This window comes from Peromyscus californicus, unplaced genomic scaffold (assembly GCF_007827085.1).
Source record: "Peromyscus californicus insignis strain IS unplaced genomic scaffold, ASM782708v3 Scaffold_13__1_contigs__length_99412109, whole genome shotgun sequence".
NCBI classification, from domain to species: domain Eukaryota; kingdom Metazoa; phylum Chordata; class Mammalia; order Rodentia; family Cricetidae; genus Peromyscus; species Peromyscus californicus.
Genome location: NW_026294424.1, coordinates 81,396,651 through 81,420,077, shown reverse-complemented (window position 1 = coordinate 81,420,077; position 23,427 = coordinate 81,396,651). Strand labels below are relative to the sequence as shown.

At 43.6% G+C, this 23,427-nt stretch overlaps 1 protein-coding gene across 8 annotated transcripts in view; it reads right to left on the bottom strand.

The window, feature by feature from the left end:
- Positions 1-10,695: 10,695 nt before the first annotated feature.
- The window catches only part of Rufy3 (RUN and FYVE domain containing 3), a 79,932-nt gene continuing 67,200 nt past the window's right edge, over positions 10,696-23,427 (bottom strand). For 4 of the 8 annotated variants that reach the window (XM_052735322.1, XM_052735323.1, XM_052735324.1 and 1 more), the window contains 6 exons: positions 20,783-20,902; positions 19,529-19,625; positions 17,906-17,970; positions 16,495-16,522; positions 14,450-14,518; positions 10,696-11,992 (listed from right to left, as the gene is read on the bottom strand). In XM_052735322.1, coding sequence (XP_052591282.1) covers positions 11,849-11,992; positions 14,450-14,518; positions 16,495-16,522; positions 17,906-17,970; positions 19,529-19,625; positions 20,783-20,902 — 523 coding nt within the window. In that variant the 3' untranslated portion in view covers positions 10,696-11,848. Of the gene's footprint in view, positions 11,993-14,449; positions 14,519-16,494; positions 16,523-17,905; positions 17,971-19,528; positions 19,626-20,782; positions 20,903-21,116; positions 23,249-23,427 lie in introns of those variants that run through there. The other 4 variants (XM_052735326.1, XM_052735327.1, XM_052735328.1 and 1 more) reach the window with 1 other exon arrangement.

The following is a 23,427-nucleotide window of genomic DNA, read 5'->3' as shown; positions in this document are numbered from 1 at the left end:
TACACAGTGAGACCCTGTCACAAAAACCAAACAAACCATACACACTAGAGACAGAGATAGGCAAATCTCTGTAAGTTTGTGGCCAACGAAGGCTACATAGTGAGACCCTGTCTCAAAAATCAAACAAATTATGGCTTGTGGGATATTTGTACACTGTGTGAAAATGTATTGCTGTGATTAGTGTAATAAAAACCTGAATGGCCAATAGGTAGGAAGAGATTAGGCAGGACTTCCAGGGACAGAGAGGACTCTGGGAAGAAGGGCAGAGTTGCCAGCCAGACACTGAGGAAGCAGCATGAGCGGTATGGAAAGGAGATGAGTTAATGAGCCATGCAACAGAACCTAGATTAAAATAAATGAGTTAATTTGAGTTGTAAGAGCTAGTGGGACAAGCCTTACCTAAGGCTGAGCTTTCAAAATTGGTAACAAGTCTGTCATTATTTGTGAGCTGGCAGCCCAAAGAAAAATCCAACTACGATGGCTTAACCAACTTAACAGTATACAACTTACGTGGGGATGTTTTTGTAAGTAGTTGACCAGTCCACAAGAACTGATTTAGAGTTACGTGATATGTTAGGGTGTGATCTTTCTGTCATAGCTGGTTTCTAAATTGCTGTGGGAAAGATTTGTAGGGTCTCTTGGGATTGGGGTTGTTGAAGAACCGATTCATTTCCAATTTATTTTCAACTCATGAGTTTCATTTGTCCATCTCTGGGATGAGAATGAAAGCGAAAGCATTAAGTGCTATGTGTTGAGTAAGCTTGAGGGGATGCGGCTTACCTATCTGGATGGAATTCTCCGTGCAGAGCAGGGCTAACACTGGAAAGTTAGGAACTCACATTCTCACTTTAGGATTTCTCAGAACTTAGGCCACTGAATTAGAGTAAGTGTAGTTACTTGGGGAGACTCACATGATTGAAAAAGCTTATTTACTTTTTAGTTTTATTTCTGTTGAGTCAAGGCATATCCAGTGTTTGTTGATTTGCTATTCACAGGCATCAATGAATGGTTTTCCCTCATTAGTTTGGAATTCCTTATATTTGTTGTAAAGCTGTCATAATGAGTAGTAGAGTTAGGCATGAGGGTCATAGTTATAACCCTAGCAGTCACAAAGCTGAGGCAAGGAGGATCACAAGTTAGAGTTCAGCCTGAGCTACATAGTGAAATCTTGTCCCCACAAACTTTTTAAAGAAAAAAACATGAAACAGTAGGATTAGGGTGTGTGGCAGGTGTCTGGTCTGCTTTTGCCTAACAACGGTGACATGCCATGACCCCACTTATTGGTTAGCGTAACATTCCTGTTAGCATCCTCCGCCACCAACAGTCCTCAGTAGGTTTCACCTGGAGATTCTTATTCTACTTGGTGTTACATACTATTCACCATATAATTAAAACACTACATTTAGAACTTTTCTGAGAATGGGAAAGAATTCCCGTCCAGTTGGTGGCGGTAGTGTGAAGTACAGGCAGGTTCAAATTGAGAGGCTTTGACAAATAGGACTTCTCTAATGTCTCAATACCCGCCCCTGATTTTACTAGATGAGAAAGTATTTTCATAAGCTTCTAGGTGGGGAATCCAGTGGCTGTAAACTGTAATATGCAGGTTTATGTGGACGTGTTTTCAGCTTGGGGTGAGTACTGGGGGGGTGCTAGCTGGGTTGTATGCTGGAGGGGTCTTAAAGAAACCTTACTTCATTGGTGTAGCCCCACCCTGATGAATGGGCATTGCAGCTCCGTTCCCTCAGTGTTTGGTAGTGTAATTTGGGGTTTTAACTTTTCTAATAGGGTGTATGTTTTTGTTTGAATTTCAGTTCAATGATGACATTAAACATCTTTTTACATACGTACCACCATCTGTAGACCATTTCTATGGAAAGTCTGTCTAGGTCTTTTGCCCAATTTTTAAAATTGATTTTTACTGGGTATTAGGAGATATGAAGATTTCAGTCTAAAGTCTTGATGATGATATGAAAAGAATAATGGTTTTTTGTTTTTCAAGAAAATAGCAGTAAAGGGTATACACTGGGCAGCCTATTTCCCATTTATATACTAGCCAGTTCTCAGGCTTCCCCATTACCAGCTTCCTAGGCATACTGATTTTTATTGTATCTATAAGCAAATACTAGACACGATTTCTTTTTAAATTACAAATTTAAAAAGTAAAGTATACATAGTACTCTGATCCACCCCCCCCACACACACACACTTACTCAACCTAAAGATGAGTTTGTAGGCCGGGCGGTGGTGGCGCACGCCTTTAATCCCAGCACTCGGGAGGCAGAGCCAGGCGGATCTCTGTGAGTTCGAGGCCAGCCTGGGCTACCAAGTGAGTTCCAGGAAAGGCGCAAAGCTACACAGAGAAACCCTGTCTCGAAAAACCAAAAAAAAAAAAAAAAAAGATGAGTTTGTGTTCATGTGTGTATATAAAATCCACATACTATGGTGTGTGTATAGGTCAGAAGACAACTTTCAGGAGGCTCCTATAGTGGGCCAGGTATTGGACTCAGGTTATCAGGTTTGTGCAGCAGACTGATAACTCAGCTTTTACCTGCTGAGTTATCTCACCAGCCTGATTTTTATATTTGTATTAAAAAAAAAAAATCTTCCCTAGGTTGTATAGTGTAGGTGCATGTAATGTAACGGGTCCTGTACTGACGATCATGTTTAAATTGCTTCTAGTGTTTTGCTGTTAAAATGCTGAAATGAATTACTTGTACAAATGTGTGCCATTTCTCTGTGGGATAAGTGGTGAGCTAGCATGCACCTGCAGTGTCCATCTTAACCCAAAATCTGAAGTTCCCATGGACCACAGCAGACCCTCAGGAACCATTTCCCCACAGCCTTGCCTATGGACTACAATCCCTGCAAGTCTGATAGTCAGAACAGGCCCTGTTACATGACAGCGTTCCTCCACAGTTGTGAAATGTCTTAGCTGCTTCTTGCCATTTTCTTTCTCTTAAATAAGTCTTCAATTGGACAATCACCCTCCATAGAGCCAGAAGTTACCAGTTTATAGTCAACATTGTTTCGTATACAGTCTCTGTCCACTAAGTTTTGAGACAGGGCTCTGTGTCAGGATTGGTGGCACATGCCTCTAATCACAGTACTCAGGAGGCTGAGGCAGGATCATGAGTTTGGCCAGCCTGAGCTACACAGTGAGACCGTCTTGGTACAAACAAAACAAGAATCTCTGTTGCCCAGGCTGCTTCCAAATCCTTGAGTTCAAGTAATTCTCCACGGTCAGACTCCTGAGGAGCTGGGACTGTAGGTCCACTCCATTCCATGTGATCTTTTTTTTTTCTCCCCATTTTAAAACCCTAGATAACCATCCATTCACATTTAAGCATTTCACTTAAAACTTTAAAAAGTTAATTTCTAAAAAATGTAATTATCTGCAATGTCAAAGGAAGCTGCGAGTCAAGACCAAACAAACAGTCTACTGTAGTGGACTCTGTGCCTGCTATGACCTGCACCTTTTTTTTTTCCCAAATGGAAATTTAAAGCATACTTAGCATTTGAATGGCCAGTATGCTTCGTACTCAAATGCTACAAGTAACACCTTGCCTCATTCTGTCATGCCTGTCCATCCATCAGGCTTTTTCCATAGCCAAGTATGTTGCAGATGATTTCTTGAACTTCTCAGCACTTGTGTTTGAACTGGTTTTCTGGAATTACAGGCAGGTGGAACGTGTTAGTGTAGCCTTTGAGTTTTTTGTTGGGGTGCTGTTAGTGTCAGGAGCTGGGGTACATTTCACTGGGACAATTTATTTTCCCCAGTACGTTGTTGCACGTGTCCCACCCCAGTCCTGCCATAGTCAGGTCATGGGTTACTTTCAGTTATTCTAGAATTTAATAGCAGACCACTTGGGGTGTATTCTTTTTTGCTCTCTCTGTTTTTTTGAGGTTCATCTCAGTGTTTGAGCTTTCTTCCGTTTCATTGCTGAGAGGTTCCACAGTATGACATGCTGGGTTTTCCTTGCTCTTGTTAGGTGGGCAGTTGGTGGACAATGGGTGTTTGCTGTTTAGGGGTTATGAATAAAGTTGCTACGAACATAACATGTTAACTCTTTTTGTGCACTTTCACTTTATTTTAAGATTAGAATATATCAAGTTACAAGACTGATTTTTTTTTTTTTTTTTTTTTTTGGTTTTTTGAGACAGGGTTTCTCTGTGTAGTTTTGGTGCCTGTCCTGGAACTCACTTGGTAGCCCAGGCTGACCTCGAACTCACAGAGATCCACCTGGCTCTGCCTCCCGAGTGCTGGGATTAAAGGCGTGCGCCACCACCGCCTGGCTAAGACTGATTATCTTAAATCTTGTTAGATGTTGGCATACCTTTTCCAAAGTGGCCATCCTGTATAGCTCTGCTGCAGAGTTCCAGCTAAGCAGTCTGTCATTTTAGCCACTGTGTGTTGTCTCCTTTTGGACATGTGTGTGTGTGTGTGTGTGTGTGTAGGCCAGAGGTTAACTTTCATTGTCTCTGAATAACTCTCCAACCTTGTTTTTTGAAACAGTTTCTCCCACTGAGCCTCGTGCTCACTGGCTGGACTGGCCAACAAGCCCCAGGGATGCACCTGCTTCTTCCTCAGCACTAGAATTAGGTGTGCACCGCCACACCCAGTTTTATATGGGTTCTGGGGATCCAAACTCAGGTACTCTTGTTTGTGGGACACACACTTTCCTGAGTGGGCCATCTCCCAAACCTGTTTTCCTTTTATTGAAAATAGATTTTTTTTCATACAGTACATTCTGATTATGGTTTCTCATCTCCTCCCCTTCTCTACCCACCCAAGTCCACACCCTTTTTCTCTCTCTCTTGTTAGAATACAAACAAGTATCTATAAAGTAATAAAAATTAGATAACAAACTAGAACAGAACAAGACAAACAGAAAAGATCTAAAGAAAAAGCATAAGAAACATTCGAGACATTTTCATACACACAGGAAGCCCATAAAAGCAATCAGAACCATAATATATAAGGAAAAGATCTGTAAGGAAAAAGAAGTGAGATTAAAAAAAGAAGACATCAAAAATACCAATGACTTTGTTTTGAGTTGGCCATCTATTGTTGGGCACGGAGCCTGCCCTTATGTGTGGTGTGCACCCAGTGAGACTCCCGTGGAGAATACTGATTGTTCCTTTGTAAGTGGTTGCCAGCTGGAGAAAGCTTCTGGGCTAGGGCTATGGCTTTGTATCTGCTTCCCGTCAGCACAGGGACCTCATCTGGCTTAGACCTGTGCAGGCCCTCCCTGCACATGCTGCCACAGTCTCTGAGTTCAAAACAACCTGTTTATTTCCTAACAGGTTCTTTTCATCTGTTGTATCATCACCCACACTGTGGCTGCATCTGAATCTACTGCTGCCCGCCTCTTAGGCAGTGGCCTAGGGGGATTTCTATGTTCTGCTTCCTGCAGCTGCCACCAAATGTTGTTTTAAACTAAAACTCTTGTTCTGCTTACCAATAAAGACTCAGGAGTCAGAGGCTGGGGTGAGAACCTGCTAGTTCAGAGAGGGTGAGCAGAGACTAGCTGGCCTTCCTTTGACCACAGCATTTCAGAAAGAGTGTATCTTTTGTTGCGAAGTCCCTTTCTACTACATGTGCGTCTCTTTCCGTCTTCCAGACTCCCTCTATGATTACTTTCTGTGAACTAATTGCTGGCTCTGCCTCCTGACCCGATTGATTTTATTTAATTAACACAAAATGCAAACTCGGGATGTTTTTTCTTTGTTGAATACAAGTCAATCATCTGTACAATCTATTGTTTGAATTTGCTAGTTACTGGATTGTTTTCGATGTTTATTGGTAAGTTTTCTTGAGTTTGGTCTTTAATAATACTTACACTCTATTTTGTCCTCTGATAATCAGCAGAATGCATCTTTGTGGTGAATGTTTTTTTGGTTAGTTTTTAAGACAGGATCTTACTGAGCTGGCCTCAGATTTGTTATTTGGCCTTTACCTTCTGAGTGCTAGGATTTCAAGTGCATGCTATCACATGGGGGCCAATTGCTTAATCCTTCTATTGCCCCTTTTATAGTTTCTGGGTTTTGTATCAGGATCAAGGTGTCTAGATGAAGTGATTCTGCTTGGTGAGGCATGGAAGTGTGTGGCATGGTAAACTCTGGAATATGACTGGAGTCAGTGTTGGTTACGCGGTGGCACCTCATGGTTGGCTGCCACTGGCGGCCATGCCAACCGAGCAGAGTGCTAGATGTATCGGTGACGGAAGAGTCACGAGCCATAGTTACCTTTCTAGAGCTTTATTGAGGGAGAGGGAGAGAGAGAGAGAGAAAGGACCGTGCGGAGTGGGAAGTACGGAAGGAGAGAGTGCGGAAAAGAGAGTGCTCAGAGGGCACACCCGCTTTTTAGGCTGGGATGCCGTCGCAGGCTGGTGATGGAATTAAGGACATAATCTTTACAGTCAGGGTCACAGGATCACCAAAGATAGCCTTTAAGAGGTTATAGGATAGAAATTTTGCCTAAAAGGTATTAGGTCATTCCCAGCAAAGCAAGTAGGTGGGGACAGCAATTATAATTTGAAGCCTACAGGCAAACTTCAAAAGTATATTAAAAAGCTTGTGATCTCAACACATACATGATCCTAACTAAAATAACCTTACCCTTTGAAACCTGATGAAAAGGGGCCGAGGCTGAAGGAGTCACAAGTTCTGATAGGTTGGCTGTGATTCTGCTCACTCCTCATGAAAGAGCACGTGATATTTTCATGGCACTGTTTTACCTGCTCTAATTTATAAGAATGAAATTTCTACACAGAGTAAAAGACACAAATTCTGACAGGATATTATCTTGAAATGTAAAATTAGTTTAAAATAAGAACTGTTAAGCAGTTTTTTATAAAAAGAAACTTTACGATAAATCCTGAAATACTGTTCTTTTAAAGCAGGAAGTGGTTTGTGTGTGTGTGTAGTGAGCCAAATTTGTGACTGATCAGGCAATTTGATGCTTTCTTGCCAGGAAGCAGCGCCCCCAAATGACAAGGCTGTACTGCTTCCTGGATGCCTGTGCAGCTTTATTCCACTTGCCTATTGGAGGTCCAACTTATCTCTTCACCATTTTCTTATTAACCCAAAGGCTCCACTATCCTCAGCAATGCTTACAACTGCTTACTGGTTCTGATTTTATATTTCAAGATAATATCCTGTCAGAATTTATGTCTTCTATGTATAGAAATTGCTTGTTGGATACCTGGTTTCTGATTTGGTGTGTGTGCATGTATATTTCAAATGTATATTTGTATTTGTATTTATTTTTTCAAGACAGGGTTTCTCTGTGTAGTTTTGGTGCCTCTTCTGGATCTCACTCTGTAGACTAGGCTGGCCTTGAACTCACAGAGATCCGCCTGGCTCTGCTGGGATTAAAGGCGTGCACCACCACCACCCGGCTTATATTTGTATATTTGAGACAGGGTTTATCTGGCTGTCCTGAACTCTAGACCAAGCTGGCCTCGAGCTCACAGAGATCTTGCCCCTGCTTCCAGAGCGCTGGGATTACAGCTGTGTGCCACCATTCCCTAGCTTGATTTGCTTTATTAACTGACATGTACATGTAATAGGAAAGAAATTTGTATGTTAACCACCTGTCTTAGGAGTGTTGAGAATGGAGTAAAGACCAAGATTGCTGACAATCCTCAAGCCAGAAATTTGACCTGAGAGAACACTTCAGTGTTTAATAAGCTATTTTAAAAGGAATTTTGCTATAAATCCTGAAATACAATTCTTTTGAAGCAGAAAGTGTGTGTGTGTGTGCGCGCGTGTGTGCGTGTGCGCACGCTCAGTGGTTTTTTGTTTTGTTTTGTTTTAGTACCTGGAGTCCTTATTCAGAAGTTGATTTGACTAATAAATCAACCTCAGTGTTCTATATCTGCTTATCAATTCTAAAAACTCCTTAGGTCTTATTTGCAAATAAGCTGCATGAGGGAGTCTTACTCAGGTTCTACTAAGTAGGCTGTAAATTATATGAAAAGGACCACTGTGTGTGTGTGTGTGTGTGTGTGTGTACACAGATGGTTTTGATCTCAGATTCTCAGCCTTTTACTTGACAGTTTAAGTACTGCTCAGTTATTTTTAATTTTTTTCATACTTACGTACAATGTTTCAAATGCATCTTCCCTTCTGTTTTCTTTGGAGTTAGGGGTTTCTGCAATGCCCACAGGGGCATTTCATCTTCTATCAAGTCCTGTTGCCAGATCATTGGATAGGGTAACTTCCATCATTCAGTCAAGGCCACATTTGTCAGTCAGTATGAAGCACTCCCTTCCTGCTTCCTGTATTATTTTGAAACAAGTTACATAGCACTGGGGAATTCAGTTCCACTTATATATGCATCTGAGGGTGGTCCATCGTTGGTAGTATAACTCTACAGTATGTTACAGTATATTACTTAAGAACTGGGGATTCAGTTCCACTTACATATGCGTCTGGGGGTGGTCTACCACTGGAGGTATAACCCTACAGTATATGACTTGCTGCTCAGCTTCTTGTTTAGCCGTTTGGAGTCCTTTCCGTTGGCTCCTTTGTCCCTGTTAATCTGTGGTGCAATTCTTAGCTTCTAAGACACCACAGACCTGGAATTAGTCATTTCCCATGAGGCTTTCTGGTCTTTATTGGAGGATGGTGTTAGGAAATAAGATGCTGACCAGGAGGTGGTGTCCCATGCCTTTAGTCCCAGCACTCGGGAGGCAGAGGCAGGCAGATCTCTGAGCTTGAGGCCAGCCTAGTCTACAGAGTTCTAGGACAGTCAGGGCTACACAGAGAAACCCTGTCTTGAAAAACAGAGCAACAAAGAAAACATAATGCTATCAAGATCTTGGGTGTGGGTGCTATTTTTTTGTGGGGGAGAGGGAGGGTCGATTTGTACATCTGCATTACTGATACTGAGCTTCACGTGCGCATTGGACATTTGTGTATCTTCTTTGTGAGAAATGTCTTTTCACTTTTCTCATTTTAAGATATGTGTTCTGGATAGAAATCCTTTACCACATGTATAGTTAGGGTTACTGTTGCTGTGATGAAACACCATGACCAAAAGCAACTCGGAGGAATGGGTTTATTTCACTCATACCTTATATTTCAGTTCACCAATGAAAGCCATCAGGGCTGGAGCCCAGAGACAGGCGCTGATGCAGAGGCCACAGAGAACTGCTGCTTTTTAATACCACTCAGGACCACTAGTCCAGGGGTGGCCCCACTTCCATGGGCTAGCGCCTCTGGCTTCCGTCACTGAGAAAACGCCCTGCAGCCCAGTCTTATGGAGGCATTTCCTCAGTTGTTCCTCTTCTCAGATGACTATAGCGTGTGTCAGACTAACACAGAACTAGCTAGTACACGGGGCAAGCTGCAGACATTTTCTGCTTTGGGGTCCCCGTTCCACCTGCAGTTTTTGCTGGGCTTGAACTTGGCCGTTTGCCTTAACCTACCAAATGCTGGCACTATACATACGCACATGCTCAACTAAACTTTTATTTCTGCAGGTTTTCTTTCTTTTGTTGCCCATGCTTCTATGTCAGACCTAGAAAATCGTCACTAAATCCAATGTCATGAAGCTTTTCCAGAGGTTTAGCGCTTACACTTAGGCTTCTGTGTGATACCAGAGTCCAGCTTCACTTCTGTGCACATGGGTGTCCAGTTTTCCCAATACTTTGCTGCAGCAAGTGGTCTTGGCACCCTTGTCAGAGATGACTTGACTTTATACTTACAGGTTTATTTCTAGACTGTCTGTGCTTTATGCCAGTACCATTTTGACTTGGTTACGGTAGTTTTAAGCTTTGAAATCAATTATATGGCCTCTGAATTCATACTTTATAGACGACTAGAGAGTTCCCTGAAATAGTATGCATAAAATTTGAGGAAAGATCTCCCTCCCCCTCATTTCCACAGAAAATTTGGGTCTTATGGGTATTGCTTTTTTTTTTTTTTTTTTTTAAAGGATTGTCCCATGTGGGTCAGGCCCTGAATTTGTGATCCCTTTGCCTTTATGTGCTGGATTCAGGGCCTGCCTCCTGCAGTGTTTGTGTGGTGATGTTTTCTAGTCTATGAACACACAGTATCATTTAATTTCATGTGGGACATTCTGTGGTTTTTACTGTGTGTTCTCGCCTCTAGTTAATCTCACTTTCATTTGGTTCTTGCTGTTGTTAAATGTTCGGAAACACTATTTAAGGAAGATTCCCTAGGGATATTACATTTGAGTGTTCATGACTTGGTCCCTTGTCTTTGGGATGGGGATGTAAAATAACAGCAGCCACAAATCTTTGGGGCTGTTTAAAGAGGCAAAGTGACTGTACTCCCAAGTGTTTACTTAATTCAAAACTAATCAGGACTTTTGGACCTCATACGTAGTTCCTAAAATTGCATTCCAGGTGGTGGTGGCGCACGCCTTTAATCCCAGCACTCAGGAGGCAGAGGCAGGCGGATCTCTGTGAGTTCGAGGCCAGCCTGGTCTACAAAGCCAGTTCCTGGACAGCCAGGACTACACAGAGAAATCCTGTCTCAACACCCTCTACTTGAAAAAAGTATTTTGCAGAAAAAAGGTGGGGGCTAGAGACGTGGCTCAGTGGTTAAGAGCACTGGCTCCTCTTTCAGAGGACTGGGGTTCAGGTCTCATCATCCACAGGGCAGCCCTCCAGGACAAACATATAAACATTAAAAAATTCTTTTAAAGAGAAAAGGCAACCGATACACTAGGTCAGAACTGCTAATTTTATTCCCCTAATACTTTCACACTTCGGCTTCACCAGCAGACCAAACAGAGAGAGTGACTTCCCCGGAGACAGAATTCATTTCCCAGATTCCAAGTGTGCACAGAATCATGTTTTCTGAGTCTTAACTAGAATCGAACAATCCAGACATACAACATAATCATAGTAATTAAACCATTTCTTTCCGTCTCTTGTTCAGTGACCCCCCACTTTTCTACATAGGGTTTATTATAAAGAGATGTTTGAGTATTGTCCTTTCCAAGAACCCTGCCGACAGGTTCTGATCAGTAGTTTAGAAGGAGGACTTGTTATCAGTTTAATAAATGTTGAGCTACTGTCCTTAGCCATTGACAAATCCGAGTCCATGGTATGTGTACCTGGCTTAGCCTTACTTTAATCTTCTACTTGCAAGAGGGAGGGACTGGGCAAGAGAGATGGCTTGCTCTGTGGTAGGGATTCTGAAAAAAGCAGACACTTCTGGAGCCTTTATGTGGAAAATCAAGAGATGTTCCTGTTCACAGAATAAAAACTCTTGTAGATAAAGGAACCCCCCCCCCCCACAAAAAAATTCTGGTCCTGAAATTGTAATGCATTACAATATTGTTACTAGTACATTCAGAATTTATATTACTCTTCGCTTCTTTCCCTGAGCTTGGGTTCACAGTTTGGTAGATTAAAGAGGTAGGTGGTGGAAGGTGAGAGGAAACTGTGTCCAGTAGCACCTGGGCAACACTTATTTTTATCTCTGTGAACGTTTATGTTACCCCCTCAGAATGGAGATGTAACGTTTCTTTCCGTCGTTTTTTGGCAGTCATGCTGCGGTCGGGGCTGCACACTTGCTAGGCAATGCTTTTCCACTCAGGTGCAGCCCAACTTTATCACTTCATAAGAATAAAGAAGCCCAAAGCTACACTTCTAAACCCTCCAAAGTGGGCTTGTTCAGGTGTCGGGGAAGAGAAAGGCTCAGCAACTTTTATTGATACACTCATTAGAGAGGATGAGCAAAGCTCCTCCAGTCACTGCCTTCCCCTGGTTCACTGCCGTCTTTCCTACCAACTATGGTTGGTTCTGAGGACTCACAGGTGGAGGGAGAGGCCCAGCATTAACACTGGCCTGGGTCTTGGCCTCCAGTCTTAGGATGGGCTGGTGGAATACTGCTTCATCAGCTGCTTGTGACAAGGATTACACACGCGCTCAGGCTTGATGCTTGAAGGAAGAGGCAGTTCATTGGTCGTGCAGGCATTACAGAAGGTTCCTCTGCAGTTCATACACATGCTCTGCAAGATGAGGGGGGAGGGATCACAAGAACATGCTAAGGATAGAAAGGCTCAAATTTGGAACTACTCAGTGTATAATCAGGTATGGCATGGCTTCTGTGTGCCAAACGTCCCTGACCAGACTGTTGGAGCCCACTAGGTTTTTTAGTGGCTGTACCCAGCAGGACGGCATAAGAGGCTGATTGGACCACGGGCCTGGGTACCAGGTGACTGTAACTAGCAAGGGGGAGGTCTTTTGCCCCATTCCTTGGCATTGTTATAAATAGACCTTCGGAATAAAGTTCTGAGCCAGTGGATAAGGATCCAGGCCCACCCGAGTCTATCCTGTGTCTTCTCTGTTTCTCTCTCCTATTTCTAAGTCTCTTATTCCTAATTCCTCAAGAGTCCTGGGGTAAATAATGGTGGGGGCTGGTCCTCTACACCAGACTTGTTCATAAGGAGCATGAGGTCAGCTATTAGATCTAAATGAAGCAGCATGGTGTCACAGAATCAGGAGAAAAGACAAGAGAGTATCCAGTCTCTGGAGTACACTTTGTACTTTTGATCCTTAGAGTCACTTTTGGGTAAGCTGATTCTAAATTCTAGCAAATACCTAAGTACACTGAAACTCGAAATGAGGTAGTGAACTAGCAGTGGTTTGGAGAAGCTGACCCTTCAAGTTCCCAGAGCACTGCCAGCTTAATGCTTCTCTCTGATGCCCACGGGCACAGCTCCTGTCCTGCGACTTGCACCTTGTTTCTAGGGAAGCTGTCTCTATAAACATTCTGAACTTTTGGTAGCCAAGCAATGCTACCACAGCAGGGTCTGTCACACAGACAGCTCCTCATAAAGGCTTCAGAAAGTCACTTCTCCTGTGAAAGACTTCATCTGCAGAGTGCATGGAATGAGATGGGGAGGGCTTGCTGTTTTTGAGGCAGGGTCTCACCATGTAGCCTTTGCTGGTCTTGAACTAACAGAGACCTGCCTGCCTCTGCCTCCAGGAGTGCTGGGATGGTTTTTTGAGACAAGGTTTCTCTGTGTAGTATTGGTGCCTGTCCTGGAACTCGCTCTATAGACCAGGCTGGCCTTGAACTCAGAGAGATCCGCCTGGGTCTGCCTCCCAAGTGCTGGGATTAAAGGCGTGCGCCACCACTGCCTGGCACCTGGCTGTTTTTTAAGACAAGGTTTTACTGTGTAGTGCAGAAGGCTTGAACTTGGAACCTTCCTGCCTCGGTCTCATAAGTGCTAGATTGTTGGCATAGGTTTGTCATTTTTATTGGAAGTTTGTTAATAGGGTTTAGAAGGGGAAAGACTGAATTAAGTTAGCAGTGTCTTCTGTTTTGGAGTATTTATGAATTTCCAACCATATAGCAATGGTTCTGTTAATCTAAGGCTAGATCATACTGTAATTTTGTTAAGATTCAGCATGATGTAATCCAGAATTTGGGTATATTCCTTATACTTCTTAAAGCACTTATCTGTAAGATCCCTTTGAACATAATACCTCTTGAGCTTCTCTGGGCACCATATTGATGCTGAATGATTCTACTGTTAGCCAGTCCCAGGTCTAGGGCTTTGGTTCTTCCTAATCTAGGTTTTCACCCACTTTATGAAGGCAAACTGGCAAAAGCCCATGGAAAGGGGGCCAGTGGGGACAGTCCTCTGCTCCTCTGAGCACACGGCAACCTGGAAGGAACATGAGCCAAGGACTAGGACTTGAGTGTTAGCCGTCTTCAGCACATGGAGCTGGGATAACGTGCTGTGTAGTACAGAGCTGGATGTGGCTCAGCGTAGAGCACGTACCTAGTGTACACCAGGGCTGGATTCCATCAACAGAAAACAAAAGGAAATACACAGACTCTGGGCAGGCATATGGTGTGCACTGTAACTTCAGCACGTGAGGCACAGGCAGGAGGAGGTCAAGTTTGGTGATGGTCTACACTACACAGCCAGCCCCTGGCCATCTGGACCACACAGGAGACTAGGGCTCAAAACCCAAACAAGGGCCCAGTGAGAAGCCTCTGCAGGTAAAGGGGCTTAATATGAAAGAGCGAGGACTAGAACCCATGGTTGGAGAAGAGAACAGACCCTTCAAAGCTGTCCTCTGACCTTCACATGGGCACCACGGCATATGAGTAATGTCACTCCCTCTCACCCAGTTATAACAACAAACACTGTACTCTGGGGTTGGGGATTTAGCTCAGTGGTAGAGCACTTGCCCAGCAAGCGCAAGGCCCTGGGTTCGATCCTCAGCTCCAAAAAAAAAGAGAAATACTGTACTTTGTAGATTAGTACTTCCTTATTTGTTTCAAAGTATATATGTACTTATTTGTATTTCTTTTAAAGAATAAGTTCCTCGCCTTGGCTTTCTAGTTCATTCTTGGCACCATGAGAAGCATGCTGTGTTCCACACATCAAAGTCCTGCTGACTCTGGACAAGGAGCTGAGGTGTAGACCACCTCTGTGAGGACCACTCACCTTTGTCAGGCCCTCGTCTTCCTGGCACAGCTGACACACCTGTGGTTTTCCAGAGAGCTGGGGTTGACCCTAAGACACACACACAGTAAGCCGGTCACCTCCCTGTACACAAGGAACATGAACGCTTTTGTGTTTTTAGCTACTAAAACCAGACTACACACTTATGGTGAAGAAACAAACTCCATATTCTATCACCTTAACTCTGAACTTTACTTATATCAAGAGAACTCAAGCATTCATGGCCTCATCCTTGTTCCATTCCTCCACTGAGCATGTTAACACTAGCTTCACTTTAAATCTAGTAAGGTGATGATGTGCCCCAGGCACAGTAGTACATGTCTTTCTCATGGGGTGGCCATACTGTATTTTCAGGGTGTTTTATAATTGCCTAAACCACCATCTCCTGTAACCAGGCAAGATTGCCAGTGGAGGGATTGGGACTCCAACCCAGCTACAAACCCTTCGACCTACAGTTTGTCCTGCCTGCAAGATGTGCTGAGGTAAAGGTGGCCCAGGCACTGTGGGAGTGGCCAATGACTGATCCAGCCTGAGACCCATGCCACGAGAGGGAGCCCACCCCTGACACTGCCTGGAATGCCAGGACCCAGAGACCGAGGAGAGAACCAAACCGTCAATGAAATGATTCCTAATGATACTCTGCTGTACTTGTAGATAGGAGCCTGGCATTACAGTCACCAGAGAGGTTTCACCCAGCAGCTGATGGGAGCAGATGCGGAGACCCACACCCAAACATTAGGCGGAGCTTGGGGATCCTGCTGAAGAGGGGGAGGAAGGATTGTAGGAGCCAGAGGGGTCAAGAACACCACCAGAAAGCCCACAAAAATCAATCAACCAGGGCTCATAGGGGCTCACAGAGACTGAACCAATTATCAGAGAGCATGTATGTACGGGTCTGACCTAGGCCCTCTGCATATATGTTACAGTTGTGTGGCTTGGTCTTCTTGTGGGACTCCTAACAGCAGAAGCAGGTCGGGGGGCAGCTGTCTCTGACTCTTGCCTGTTTTGGGGGTCCCTTCCCTCCTGGGTTGCCTTGTCCAGCCTTAACATGAGAGGAGGTAGGTGCCTAGTTTTATTGCCACTTGATATTCCATGTTTGGCTGATAACCCTCGGAGGCCTGCCCTTCTCTGAAGGGAAACAGGAGTGGAGTCGGGAGGGCGGCTGGAAGGGAAAGGGGAGGGGAAAGTGCAGTCGGAATGCAACGTGAGAGAGTCGATAAAAGAACATTTTAAAATGTTCAGAAGTGATCAAAAAGGGGCTGGAGAGAATGCTCAGCTGTTAATGTACTGGCTGCTTTTCCAGAGGACCTGGGTTCGATTCCCAGCACCCACATGGCAGCTCACAACTGTCCGTAACTCCTCTTCTAGCCTCCATGGGCACCAGGCATGCATGCAGCACACAGGCAGATTATCAATACATGTAAAATAAAATAACAACAAAAACTTTTTTTTTAAAGTGACCAAAAAATCTTTTTCCTATCTATTTTATGTCAGGGAAAAAGAGAGGAGCGGTGAGCGTTCTGAGGTGCAGGTTCATCAGAGGTGACATCAGCTAGAAAGTGAGGCTCGCTGTTGGCTCAGCCGGTGTACTGAGTGCTCTGAGCCACGCCACTGACCCCCAGTCACATTATGAGTCCCATTTACAGATTTGGCTACGATTTTCACTTTTGTTTTCCAACACATCAAACATCTGTTTTTCAACACGTGGGGGTGCATTTTAGATTATTAAGATAGCCAGGTGGCACACGCTTTGATCCCAGCACCGGAGAGGCAGAGGCAGGCGGATCTCTGTGAATTCAAGGCCTGCCTAGTCTACAGAGCGAGCTCTAGGACAGTCAGGGACACAGAGGAACCCTGTCTCGAAAAACTAATCACAAATAAATAAAATTAAAAGGTTATTAAGAAGATATAACACTGAGGACTATGTCCATTTGTCTTCCTCCCATGTTACCTTGTTTACTGGCTAGCCATGACACACTGACTTTGTAACTGTGTGCACGACATTTTAAAACAGGATCCTTACTTACCAATTCATCTGCAGGCTGAGTCAGCAGCCTATAGTGGAGAAATAAAAAGGGTAACAAATATCAACTTACTATTTTTTCCATTATATCATCTCAAGAAATGCTCAGGACAACACTCATTAAACAAGCAATGCTGCCCTCCCTTTACATTGCTGGGGACAGTGTAATTATAAATCTTGACCTCCAAGATTCTGGGCAATTGGGTTAAATCTTTTACTAGACTATCTGATCCCAAATATATACCACAGTTCTGGTTAACAAATATATATGGAGTTACATTTTATCTTTCCTTTTTACTACCTAGAAAAAAAATAGCATTTGTCTTGTGTAAAATTCCAGTGGCTCATTAATCATACATTTTTTTAAAGTTTTATTGTATCTGACATTATGGGAATCTACCCATTATCATATGCCATGTACTCATCTACCTGCCTCAAATACTCTTAAATTGGGAGCTTTAGGAAACTAATCAAGGAAATAAATGAATCAGACTGTCATGAGACTGTATATACAAATCCATATCACACAGGTTGAACTCTTCCTTCAGAAGCCTAGCAAAGAGGCCACTCTATTCAGTAAACTGTAACACAGCTATGATTCCCATGAACTTCAGTTGAGAGGCAGAGGACAGACAAACACCTATGGTGACCAAGCCTCCAAATGTCCCCGGTTAACTTTCCTGTGTTCTGCGGTTGCAGTTCTGGTTGAGATAGGTTCTAGAAGCTGCCACAATGTCACAGAGATAAAGGAATTAAAAATAACAGGAACTGGGAGTGGTGGCGAACGCCTTTAATCCCAGCACTCAGAAGGCAGAGGCAGGTGGATCTCTGTGAGTTTGAGGCCAGCCTGGTCTACAGAGTGAGTTCCCCAACAGCCTACATAGGAAAACCCTGTCTCAACAAACAAACAAAACCAAAGCACTGACGTGAGGGAATGAGAATGTTTGTCTCAAACCCCGCAGGCGGGTGGAAACAATTCACACTAACGTTCGCTCACAAACCTAAGAATCACTAGTGCTTCGTTCTCTTGAGATCCTGAGTCACTCACGAGAGAAATATATATACACTGTTTTTTCTTTTTGGACAGGGTGGACCAGTAAACCATGTTGACACTGAATTTATATCCTGTTTTACCCATCCAAGGGCTGGACTATGGGTGTGAAGAGCTATACTCAGTTGAGAAATAATCTTTTGAAATGATAATTTAAGTTGGGGAAGAGTCAGAGCACAGGCTGGTTAATCCTCTTTTGATTTGGCTATTATGTTATCTGGTTTCTTATCTACTAGCTTTCCTTTTAAGTGTCTTTCTACTTTACCAGTCCGTGTCTGGCCTATCTTGAGGTCAGTGTCCTTCTAACAGGAGCCCCCTTCCCACCACCCCAGAATGACTATAGCTTAATGTGCATTTCAAACACCTCTGGTTTTCTTCCAGCAGCCTTTTTAGTGTAACATTTTCCTCTTGAACTCTGTGCTTCCCATCCTGCCAAGAGAGAACAGCATTATTCAGGATGTTCAATGGTGAGGGCACCACGGGTTTCCTCTGTAATGTCTCAGCTTGGGTACAAAGAGAGGAGCTTTCTTTCCTCTCTCTCTCTCTCTCTCTCTCTCTCTCTCTCTCTCTCTCTCTCTCTCTCTCTCTCTCTCTCTCCTTCCATATGTAATACTTACATACTTACTTAGAGAAAGGACTTAACTTTCAAACAAGTTTCTTCATACTCTGCTCCAAGTAAGTAGTTATTAAAACATTCTGATACAACTTAGAATTAGTTATTTTTGGAGTATTTTATTTCCTGAAACTGGCCAAACCCAGCACAGCCTATCCAACTGGATGTGTGACCCTCTGGACACTCACGCAGCTGCCCCACTGCCAATGACTCCAACCTGTATGCAGGTGAGTCTTCTGCTCTGAAGGGCAATGGACCCAGGCCGCTAAGGAGGCCTGGGTAGTTTTTAGGTCAACTTCTGTGATATATATATATATATATATATATATATATATATATATATATATATATATATATATCATTGCCTGCTCTGAACTGCAGTCCACCTGCTTCCAAAAGCAGACTAAGTTCTTTAGACCACTCAGGTATCAGGCAAGAGAGGTCAATGCAACGTTCACCCTCCAAGAAGCCCAGTTCAGGGCAATTCAAGACAGAAACTTACAGCCTTCTTGGGAAAGAAAATTAAGATAGGCAGACCTCCTCAGTCCTTTAGATTTACATGCACTCAAAGTAGTAAAGAGTACACTGCACAGTGGTTCTCTGCACATTTCAAACAGCAATGTGTAATATATAACAAATTTCTGTTTGCCATTCCCGTGGACTCTGCAGCAAATTAGCAGCTAGCTCTCTAGAAATGATAAAGCATGCCCTATGCTCTATGTGTTAATACAGACAAAAGCACTTGCTCCTCTGAATAGAACAGACATGTCTCATGCTTTTTATGTTGCATCATTTTCGGAGGCTGGCCCTGTTCCTGGTCCCAGAGATGCTCTTGTAGGATTGTGGCTCCTCACCCCTGCAGGTGCTGGCGACTTTCAAGACTGTTGTACAGAAAGTTCTATTTCATTCTTTAACCATTCTACACAATGTTCCCTTCTGTAATTCTAGCTTCTTCTCCTTCTAAAAGAAGCTCCTTGTGTATATTCATACTGGAATTCACATGACATAGAGGCCTCAAGAAGCAGACCCACAGCTGAGGAGCTTCTGCTGAAGGGGCACTTGGGCCTAGGAGGGACCATTATACATAGTACACAGCATTAGTTAGGACTCCAAGAGACACATTTACTGTGACTCCAGAACAGTTTTACTGAACAGTCTTAAGGAAACGTCATCCTCTTTTCCAGTGGAGCAGGCCCACGGCCATCTTAGAGGTCAGCTCTGGGTCACATTTTCCTCCATTCTGAGAAGCTTGTCTTGCTGTCTGCATACTACAGACCACAGGAACTAAGCATGTGGGCTGGGAAAGACCCGTTGGACCCATAAAGCTAGCCCGAGATGTAGGAATACAGCAGGTGAATAGAGAACACACGTTACCGTGGGGGGCTCCAGCTTCTGGGCTCCCTTTCCTGGGGTGCCCCTGCTCTGTGACCTCCTCTCCTTTTCGTGTCTCAGTTCTAACTCCAGCTGAGTCCTGGTCAGGCGAGAGAAGAGAAGGACGAAAATTCTGATTTCTGTATTCATACATTCTAAAGGATGCCAGACCTTTCCCTTAAAGTTCTCCAGTTAAGTTTTAATGCCTGATAAAGTTACCAGGAATATGTGGGCAACCAAGCTCTGAAATGTCAGAATACAGTAAACTAGCGATTCTATAACACGTAAAACAGGTGTGCTCTTTCTCTGGGAATTCAGAATGTAAGTGAGGAGCACCCAGGTCCAGCAGGTCAATTATCCTACATTACTTCTTAAGAGTTACAGCTACCTGGATGGCAATGTACTTATACTACAGCTGAAGGAGAGCCTTTTTACGTTTTTAGTAAGACACACGGAGAGGATAGGCGTTGTATTTCTATTTCATACTATCTGGCTGGTCCCTATACTTACATAATCAGTTCCCACACACCCCGTCCCCAAACCACGCAGCGTCCTCGGTAGCGTCGTGTTTTACAGTCACCGCACGTCCTCATCTGCAGTCAGTGGCTTTAGCACCAAAGTGCATCCAACTTAAGAGGTGACATGGGAGAGGACTTAGGGTTTAGTCAGAGAAACAGGTTTCTTTTTTGTCCCTTTAAGGGACACTGTAGCCACTTACCTAGCTTAATAGTGTGAACTGGGACAAATTGAACCCCTCTAAGCTGTCACTCTATCTGAAAGTAGGGGCAATAACATCACCTATTAAAAGGATTGCTAGAAGACACTAGGAACACCAGTGTGAAGGGTTGTAAAACGTATACAACATACTGCAGGAATTCAGGAGGCGTTAAGTGTTGTCACTAAAATCGGATTAGATATCAGTTACTATAGCTTTGGGAACGTGGTCTCTAATTCTCTTTTTATTTTAGTTTTTGAAGACCAGAGTGTCACTGTGTGCAGCCCAAGCTGGCTTTGGGCTCTTGTCTCGGCTGAGAGTTCAGGCCGGCACCACCATGGCCAGCAGCCAGTTCCAAACTATGTGACTACAAGGATGGTGAGTGGATTTTGGAACTGTTCGCCCATGTGAGGTTTTCTGACTTCCACTGTTCATGAAGGACACTGGAGAGACCAAGCCGAGATGGCTCAGGACCTGACTCCTCCTTGTTTAGCCTCCACAGCGCCCACCAGCACCCTGCTGGTGATGCTGCCCCTGCTCACCGCTGCCTGGTGAGCGCCTCCACTTCTAGCTGCAGACTGTCGATCTTGTCTCCGAAGTCCTGCTTGAAGAGCTGATTGTCCAACTCGGCCGACTGGCGGCCTCGCTCAGCCTGGCGCAATCTGGATGTGAGCCACATGAACTTGTGATAAAAAACAAAAGCCATGGTGGGGAGGAAGACCAGCTTCACAAACACAAAGTAAGACAACCCAAGGAAGAAGGGGAGACAGGGGGAAAAAAAAAGCAGGACACAGGAAGAAATTATGATGGGGAAAAAGATGAAGAAACAAATTCTAAAGAAAAGCAAGATGAAGGTGAACCAGGCAGAGGGAAAGCTGGTGTTCTATGTTTTTATTCTAGTACTACAGTTTACAGCCATCAGATGATCAACAACAAGACGTCACTTTTTAGAAATCCACATCCAGAGCCACCCTCAAGTACACAACAGTTCATACTGATGCCATTGTCTCTCTTTCCTAACAGCTGGTACGCTATCCTTCTGTCTTCCACATACAGTTGGCACGAGCAGGCCGAGCTGCTTCTCACGTGGGCTTAGCACGATTTCCTGACCCTTCCCTGGACCACAGGAGGCCGGAAGGCAATCTCTAGCAACCCTTAGCCAGGCTCCCGACTCCACAACGACAAGCGTCTCTAACGTCTGGCTGTGTCTTTCCTTTCCTATCAGGTGGTGTGTGACCAAGCGACAAGAACTCAGCATTGGGGTTTGTAAGACTCCTGACCATACTCTCTGAAGAGTCTTACGGATACTTTCTTCTAAATGTCTTATAACTTTGCACCTATAAAGAATCATGTTTTATAAGGTGAAATATTTGAGGCTTTCTATAATAGAATTTAGAGGCATGCTATGTGTAGTCTAACTTTTATTGATTTGATTATTCTTTTCTGATGCTCATGTAAAAGGCAACTCATCACCGTAAAAGGCTGATGAACAGCAGAACGCAGTAGGAGCTTTATTTATACAGGTGCAAAATTATAAGAATTAAAATGAGTTCAAGGACCCTCCACTAAGTTGGCTCTAACGCAGGCCCTTTGAGGACCTATAAAAACACACAAACTCTGTTGTACTCTTAATTCTGGTTTGCCAAGAAGGTAAAAAATGTGAAGCAAAGGAATTATCTTCGCCTCTCTCTTAGCAGGGGCAATGCTACACAGCATGCCAGGAGGAAGGGCAGAAAACATGGAACAGAACCCCGGGCATTGCGCCAAGCCCACTGGATGGAGTAAAGGCTCCTGTATATAAAAGCCTGCCTCCCCAAATCAAAAATAGTTTTTTTTTTAAATCAAAGTATTTATAGGATTATTTACAATGTAGAGCCTAGAAAGGGTTAGATTTGTAGTCACTTAGAAAAAGCAGCCCTGCTAGTATTGCTTGTGGATCTTTATTTGATACTAACCAATGCCAGCACATTATTTATTTCTCATTTGAAATTTTTTTTAGTAACTAGATTAGTTTTCCAGAACCTTTAGCAAACTCCCATCACAGAAAAAGTGATAGAAGCTTGGGCAAGTGTTCCAGGCAAGGACGGCAGGCCGGAAGTCGAGACTACACCGTGGCCTCTCTATCCCAGTAGGATAAGCAGGGGAGATCTGAAAATCGTATTTGTATTAAATTGTTCTCTCTGAGCTACCTAAGTCGTAAGTAGAATGACAGAGAAGGGCAGAGGTAGAAGGTGACGCATGTTGAGAGGGTTTCCCAGCTTCCTCACTGTGATGTTAAGAGCTACCTAATTACTACTTTGTTTCTAAGTACTTCAAAGAAATGCAAGGATGCTGTTTTACTTTTTTGTCCAAAATCACTAAGGGAAAAATAAATTGCAAGCAATCTTGGTTACTGAGAATAGAACTGTAATGAAATACTAAGTACTTTTCTTGGGCTGGGGATTAAACCTACACAAGGCAAGAGAAGAGAGGGGGCATGGGCTAAGACAGAACTACTTCAGGTCCAAGGTCACCAGGTGACACCTGTAGGAGTCACACTGCAGAGAACAGGCTCCCTGCTGTGGACACAGGCCACCTACAGAGTCCGGTCACTATCAAGGACACATGTACAATGCTTCCGTTCCCCAGGCTTCCTGAGAACAGTCTTTTGATTTACTGTTCAACTCAGAAAAATTTCTCAAAGTTTATTTGGTATTTAATGAGGAACCCATACCAAAATTTCTAACTCTGGGGAAGAAAATAGCAGCAGCAGCAGCAACAGCAACAACAAACCCAACCTATATATCCAACTATTTTTTTTGTTTAAGTCCAACAAATTCAAGGTCAGTTTTGGTGACTTTTTATATAGAATCAGAGCTTAAATGTAGGGATTTCTGACTTCTTCCTCTTGTAGTTATTTTGTAACATCAGACTGAAGCGACCAGCTCCTAAGTGTCTAGTGATGCTTTGGGATCAGTTTATTTGCTGCACTATTTAAGGTCTTTGCCTGTTTCACCAGATCTTTTTCACTTAATGAAATAAAAACAAAACATGAGTTGGAAGGGTAATGAGAAAATGGATAAACAGGAAACAAAGACAGTAAGAAAAAAAGTCAGATGAGTCATTATTTTAGTTCTGTTGGCCTTAAATGCCAAGTCAAAATCACTGAGGAATAGTTCAAACATTACAAAAGTACCACTCATGAATG